This window comes from Buceros rhinoceros, unplaced genomic scaffold (assembly GCF_000710305.1).
Source record: "Buceros rhinoceros silvestris isolate BGI_N320 unplaced genomic scaffold, ASM71030v1 scaffold6352, whole genome shotgun sequence".
NCBI lineage: Eukaryota > Metazoa > Chordata > Aves > Bucerotiformes > Bucerotidae > Buceros > Buceros rhinoceros.
The window spans coordinates 2,579-9,988 of record NW_010399378.1 but is presented as its reverse complement, the minus strand read 5'-3'; the positions used below and the strand labels follow the sequence as shown (position 1 = coordinate 9,988).

General features: G+C 41.9%; 1 protein-coding gene across 1 annotated transcript in view; it reads right to left on the bottom strand.

The window, feature by feature from the left end:
• The window catches only part of LOC104489283 (PI-PLC X domain-containing protein 1-like), a gene marked incomplete at its 3' end in the record, with an annotated part of 8,580 nt that extends 1,796 nt beyond the window's left edge, over positions 1 to 6,784 (bottom strand). The window contains exons 1-2 of the mRNA XM_010131428.1: positions 6,645 to 6,784; positions 2,984 to 3,120 (exon numbers count right to left, since the gene is read on the bottom strand). Coding sequence (XP_010129730.1) covers positions 2,984 to 3,120; positions 6,645 to 6,756 — 249 coding nt within the window. The remainder of the gene's footprint in view (positions 1 to 2,983; positions 3,121 to 6,644) is intronic.
• Between the last annotated feature and the right edge of the window lie 626 nt (positions 6,785 to 7,410).

Below are 7,410 nucleotides of genomic sequence, written 5' to 3'. Positions count from 1 at the left end.
CCCTACAGCACATACTGCAGCTGCAAACTAGATTAGTTTCAGACCTCTGCCCCTGTTGTGTTCTGAAAGTTAAAGATCCATTAACCTGGGCATAAATACACAATCGCTCTTCACGAGACTATTCGTATGAGCAAAAATTGCAGGATCAGCACCTAAGAAATGCTGTATTTATTTTATTAGATCAAAGACTTCACCATGGTTTTCTCTGAGGAGCTCACTCATCCTCAACAGAAGGAAAAACAAACAAAAAAAATTACTGGCTATTGTTATTTTTTAAGATAAAGCATCTTTAAAAGTTTGAATGAACCTGTAGAAGTCCTAAAAACAGAGATTCTCCTCTATTTCCACTTGCCTCAGATCTCTTCTATTGGATTTGAGGATTGAATGGAACAGCTGATAAAGCTAAGTTTCTGGGTCAAGAAGACCGAAGTGATAGTCACTTGTGTATATCAAGGCTCTCTTTGCATAAGAAAATAGGATCTATTTAATTAAATACATTCAAACACTGTTTGTCTCAGTTCAACCTGCTACAGACAACAGTTTGAGGTTTCAGAAAGCATATGCTATACTGATATAAGTCAGAAAGGATTCAACAAAAACTAACAAGGCGTTGCACCTGAATAACCACATTTGTAGCTTTAGGGACAAGACAGAGTTTAAGACACATGTCAGGATGCTCACCCTGCCTAGCTTCAACCATCTAAGTTTCTCTTCTTAGGATAGAAAATTTAATCTCCCCAGGCTGTGCCTGAGCTGCAAGGGCTGGGGAGCAGTCCAGCGCCAGCCCCAGCCCCAGTGTGCAGGTGATGCAGTGGCTCAGGCCAACAGCTCCCTCTGCAGCTGCTTGGTCTCCACCAGGCTGGAGCAGCAGAGGGAGTGAGCCATGCCCAAGCCCCACCTTCACCTGGAACACACTGGAGATGGGAGTGTATATGGCTGTAGGTCACAGAGAGCCACTGTGACCAGAAAGAGCACCAGATGAAATAGCTGCTCTGAACTGCCTTTTGGATGAATTCATTTCTTTCTGTTGACTGCATAGGAAAACTACACAAATTAGACTCTCTGATTAGTCACCTGGGTTTGAATACTGAATTGGACAGTGTGAACATTGCCCCCCCAAGGGCAAAATTTAAGCAGATGCCTTGGAGAGTGATGCTGCTCAGTGCTGCAATCTCACACCAGACATCCAGGGCATGAGTGGAAGTTACACACCTGACACCAGCCTACCATCAGCAGGGCTCCTTGTTGTCTGTTCCAGATACCGACAAATGGAGTCACCACCTTGCAAAGGTAACTCAACCACTGCAGAGCTAAGGAGGGGCAGGACTGCACCCGTGCTGCTTTCCCATCAGTGCCGGGTCACTTCCCACACAGCTGGGTTCAGACCAGAAAATTACTGTAATGGTGTAAGGAGATTGTTTGTCACCAACAGGGTCACTTCACTGGCCAGCAACCCACAAATTAGAAGATATCTAAATCTTCCATTGGCTTAAGTCCCAAAGCCAAAAGCAGCTCAAGACAAAGCACTGTGCTAATCAAGTGCCTTTCCACATCAACTCATGACTGCTGTTACATATTTGATATCGGGCAGTGTCCAAGACTCTTGTTTGGCAGGGTGGCTCAAACACAACAAAAGAAGCCTAGGCATAATTACTACCATTTATTAATTATTCAGTTTTAATTTCCTAATAATGAACTACTACTTCAATAAGAACAAAAGTGAAAAGATTTTTCGCTCCTCTTTGATGCCAGAAAGTCTATTCTTTAGAAAAATCTTCAAAAGCTCTAGCTTAAATCATGATCCTGAATTTTGTCTTTAACATACATTTGTGAGGAGCAAAGAGATAACTACTAGATTAATATGTAGACATTTTAATAAATTAACTAAACCTTACCTGAGGCACCACACCTTTCTTCTCTTAAACTTTATGGAAAAAAAATTCCCTTCAACAAGATTTTTGTCTCTGCTGCTGGGTGAAATGCTCATACAATATAGATGGGGGGAAAGAACTGACATCTCACTCGACAGTGACAGTAAAAATGACAGGCTTTACCTTCTGAAAAAAGTGCAAGAGAAAATCCTCTCTTGATTATAGTAATATTAAACTTATACAGCAATAAACACGTGAAAAAGAACATGAGTTTCCAGTACCAAATGGACAGCATTAAGCAACATCTTTGTCTATGTATCATCCTTGCCTCAGCAACATGCTTTTTCCCCACAAAAGAAGATCTGGTATGTGCTGGTTTTGGCTGGGATAGAGTTAATTTTCTTCCCAGTAGCTGGTATGGGGCTATGTTTTGGGTTTGCACTGAGAGCAGTGTTAATAACACAGGGATGTTTCAGCTGTTTACTGAGCAGTGCTTGCACAGTCAAGGCTTTTTCTGCTCCTCACTCCACCCCACCAGTGAGTGGGCTGGGGGTGCACAAGAAGCTGGGAGGGGACACAGCTGGGACAGCTGACCCCAGCTGACCAAAGGGATGTTCCATGCCATATGACATCATGCTCTGCATATAAAGCTGGGGGAAGAAGGAGGAAGGAGAGGACGTTCAGAATGATGGCATTTGTCTTCCCAAGTAACCATTGTGCATGATGCAGCCCTGCTTTCCTGGAGATGGCTGAACACCTGCCTGACGATGGGAACTGGTGAATGAATTCCTTGTTCTGCTTGGCTGGCATGTGTGGCTTTTGCTTCACCTGTTAAACTGAATTTATCTATCTCAACCCATGGGTTCTCTCACTTTTACTCTGCCAATTGTCTTTCCCCCAACCCACCAGGAGGGAGTGAGAGAGTGGCTGGGTGGTGCTTAGTTGCCAGCCGAGGTTAAACCACAACACCCAAGCGTGGTATCTCATGAGAGCACAGATTTCTGGGCACCAGGCTATTCTTCCATTGTGCACAGCACTCTCAGCACTGTGGCTGACTTTGTGGCAGGCTTTGACTTTGCCCAGGCATGAAGAGAATGCCAAACAACAGTTACCTGTGTTGTAGACCATTTCATGATAATGGGGTGCACAATACAGGGCATACATTTGTTTAAAAGCTTCACCAGCTTGGATTCATTGCCACTAACACCGGATTTTTTATCCAAGCAGTAGGTCATAGTGTCATGACTCCCTGTGGAATACAAAAATAAATGTATAGAAAATGTCATTTCTTAACTACTCAAGACCACAATACGTGGTTATATCGCGCACACACACACTTGACAAGTCACCCCATCTCCAAATCACACACCTATATTGCCTGACAGCCTGTGTAGTTATGGCAAAAAGGTGGGCTCTTCTACAGGGGTTGCTCACCTGACGTTAATAAGCTTAGAGTGAAATCCTTGTGAAGGGAAGGCATCAAGACTTCTGAATTAAGCAGTCCCTACCTAAACTACACATCATTGTCGTTTACCTCAAACCACAATAAAACAGCCTGTTTCAACTCGCATCTACCACTGAAATAAATAACTTGATGTGAAAAAACACTTTTTTCAGGAAATAAATAGCCAAAGTCTGAATTTATCTAGAATTTGTCCTATTTCTAGAGTTTTCATACTCCAGTCTCATCATCTCTGCACAGGAAAATATAACTGAAAGCAGAAATTAATCTTCTTACACATCTGACTGGACCAACTCCTAACTTGGCACTTTAAGTATTTATATCTTAAATATCTGGTAAAAATGCCCTCCTGAACTAAACACCAACATCCCCTACAAAAACAACGTAAGAGACGGACACCTGAAGGTTTCAGAGACAAATCCAAGTCAAAGTTTACATGTGATAGATTAACAAGATCCACCTTCTATGGGCTTCAAAAAATTACCTGACTTTTTCCAGCACAGGGACTTACGTAGGGGCAGGCTAAGCATCAGACCCAAGCACAGCCTGCCCAAGTATTTGACTTCTTTGAAGTTTTAATAAATCTGACACATTTCTTGCATCATGTTTAGATGAAACTCTGTCGCAACTCACAATTTCTTCAGGACAGGAAACCTGCTAGCTTCTTCTGTTCCGCTGTTTCTAATTCTACAGAGCATCAATAAAAACGTCTAACAACTCTGCGAAGTGACTTGCTGAGATCTTTACAGAGTATCTGCTAGGAATTTGGATACCATTTTGGGTTTTAAGTCTTCTGCCAAAAAAATTGTTCACTGATGCTAGGAACTGCCTTCTTGAATGGTCAGTCTTACCGGTGCCAACGGTAATATCTCTAGCAGCCAAATAAAAAGAACAAGATTGTACTTGAAATAAAGAAACTTCTTTAAAACTGTCAATAAGTTTAGTGTCTTACTCAATTTTTTCACCTTCTAAAATGAGGTTTCGGCCTCTTTTTGTCCTCTAAATGCCCAAATCAAGCTCATTGTAGATGAAGATTGATGAGGGCATGAAATCAAAGAAGTTTGTCTTACAAAATGTAAAAGTCAGAGCATTAAATACCCATGGACCAAATCCACGTCTGAGAGAAGTGAACTGGATTGCACCAACGGGCTTTGCATCTACTGATGCCAATCAGCAAATGGATAGTAACCTTTCATTTAGGAGTCTTCTTGTGTTGTCAGTGAGTTACAGTAATGAAATGAAGATGAGCACATCCATGACACAACAAATATGATGCAAATACAGTAAGCTAGCACCAAATCAGGGTAGCATCAGAGCTTGAAGAAACATCTGCCCAGCAGCACTGCGCTGAACCTGGTGCAAACACAATACTAATTACTGATCCTTGCCTCTCTCTCCTCGTCATGCTTTCAGAATGCATTCTCTCACATTTCTTGCATGCTTCGTTGTCTTCTCTTATCAGAGATAAGCTTCCACTTCCGAACCAGGCTTCCTCCAGTAAATGCTTCCTCTGAAAACCTGCCAGAGCTGTCTTGACCTGTTTGGTCTTGATCTCTTTTGACCTGACCTGGGCTAGACCAGTTGGACAGTCACCAAAATCTTCACATTTCTTGCATGCTTCGTTGTCTTCTCTATCAGAGACAAGCTTCCACTTTCGAACCGGGCTTCCCCCAGTAATTCACATTTCTTGCATGCTTCGTTGTCTTCTCTTATCAGAGATAAGCTTCCACTTCCGAACCAGGCTTCCTCCAGTAAACTCCTCGTCATGCTTTCAGAATGCATTCTCTCACATTTCTTGCATGCTTCGTTGTCTTCTCTATCAGAGACAAGCTTCCACTTTCGAACCGGGCTTCCCCCAGTAATTGCTTCCTCTGAAAACCTGCCAGAGCTGTCTTGACCTGTTTGGTCTTGATCTCTTTTGACCTGACCTGGGCTAGACCAGTTGGACAGTCACCAAAATCTTCCAAGATAATTGCCTGCAATGCTCTGTAAAAGTCTTCCAGTGCTTACAGAAATGGGCTTGTTTTCAACTATTCTTTTCTTCACGCCTGTTCTCCATGCACGCGCATTCACAAGCACAACAAACATTCACAAGAAGGAGAAAAGTCAGGAAGTCAAAGGGATACATCAGCAGGTTCTCAGCTTTATACAATGTCCAGGAAACACCATCATGAAAGCTTTTTAGAAACAATATGGTTCCTTTTCCACCAAAAAGACTTTTTGAAGGATTTTTGCAAGAAGAAGCAAAATCAGATTAAAAGAAAATATTACCTTCTTTCTTCTGTCATAAGATAGTTATTTTCTTCTCTTAATGGTTCAATAAGAAATCTAGAAAATTTTTTTAACATCTCTCCTGCAGTTGTTTTACATAGGCTTTATCCAAAATAGAGGTGCACTTGTTTCAAAGTTAACATCAGTTTAAGCTACACATCCAAGAAGTCACCATGAAAGAAGTTTCTGGGTTTCAATTTTAATCGGTACTCCACACTCCATTAGTTCATGAAGGGAAAAAAAAAAAAAAATCCACCCCAGTTCTTGGGAAAAATGAAGTCCTGTCTTCAGTGGGTGGAGCCCTATCTCTAAATACACGTCTTCGCTGAAGTCAGCCTACGGTCCTGTAGCCTACATAAAACATCCATCTACACACTGTGCTGCAGGGAGAAGCAGTAACATGACCAAAGAAAGGGTCATGATACGCAGGTCTGAATGCAGGACCAATGAGACACTATGGCACAGCTGTATTTACCCATAACAGGATCAATCCAGTTTTCATAAGCAGGGTCATGCAGAAAAGTCACACTCTACGTTAATAAAAATATATGTTAATTAAAAGTCTCCATCCTCCTTTTTTCATACCTTCATAGCCTCTTTTAAACAGTACAAAGAAACAAATAATAAGGCAAAATGTTATTTCTCTCTTTTTGGAACCATTTTGTTATGTAGGAAGTGGCAAGAATGAATTAGGAAAATCTCACCATTGCCCAGATAAGCAAATGCTCAGATTATTAACACTGATCTGACAAGATGATGAAACAGGAACTGCAAAAAGTCCTCTTTCTTTCCTTTCCTCAGAAAAATTAAAAAAAAGAATGAAAAATCCTTTTTTCCCCCTCCCATCCAAGAAACCCCAAACATTACAGGATAAAACTATTCACATGCACACACATGTCACACGAACCCTCCCCCAAGCCCTTCTCCCACACACTGACCCACATAACAAACGTTGCCATCCTGAAATGAGACAAACAGGACGTTCCAATGCTTAAATGACACATGTAACAGATCAGCGAAGAACAAAAGTTAATCTTTACCTGGAAGACCTAAGTTATAGAGGGGAATATCCCAGAGCTCCTCTGGTAATCTGGACATCCACTGACCGTTTTCATGGCACATGTGAATGGAGGTTTGCAAAGGGCCTTCCATTAGTGCTTGCTCTAGGACTTCATAGGGTATTCTGGGAGTGAAAAAGAAAGGAAAAAAACTAAATCATTCCATATACTGTGCATGAATGTATGCCATTGCACCTGTGCAGAACAGATTTACACATGCTATAAAATGTCAGGTAGTTCTTCTCCTTCTCTCAAGTAGTTGCATCAAAATGTCAAGAGCTTCTCAGCCACAACATGCACTGCTTTTGATAACATTGTCAAGGGAGGGTTCCAGCTTCAGGCTTGTAAACTGATCAACCACAAGAAAAAACAGAGCCAAGACAAATATGTGCAGCTGGGTTAGTATGGAGAAATTACTATCCGCATTGGCTATTGCAACATCATGAGGAGTAACATACCTTCAGGAAGTTCCCTGACCCCTTTGCAACCCTGGGACTGATGGCAGCAGGACTGATGGCAGGGCCAAAAAGGAGCTGGGTCTGTGACAGTCAGGTGCCTGAAGAACACTTACCTCAAAGCATCAATTCAGCTGCCACAACAATACCTCTGTGAAAAGCCTTGACAAAAATGACAGGACATTGGATTTTCAGGTCATGCTGACTTCTGGGGTCAAAGGGGAAAACTTTCATCTTCTTATCCCCTGTTTTGAGAAGATGTCTGTTCTTATCACCCCTACTGAGCGCATGAT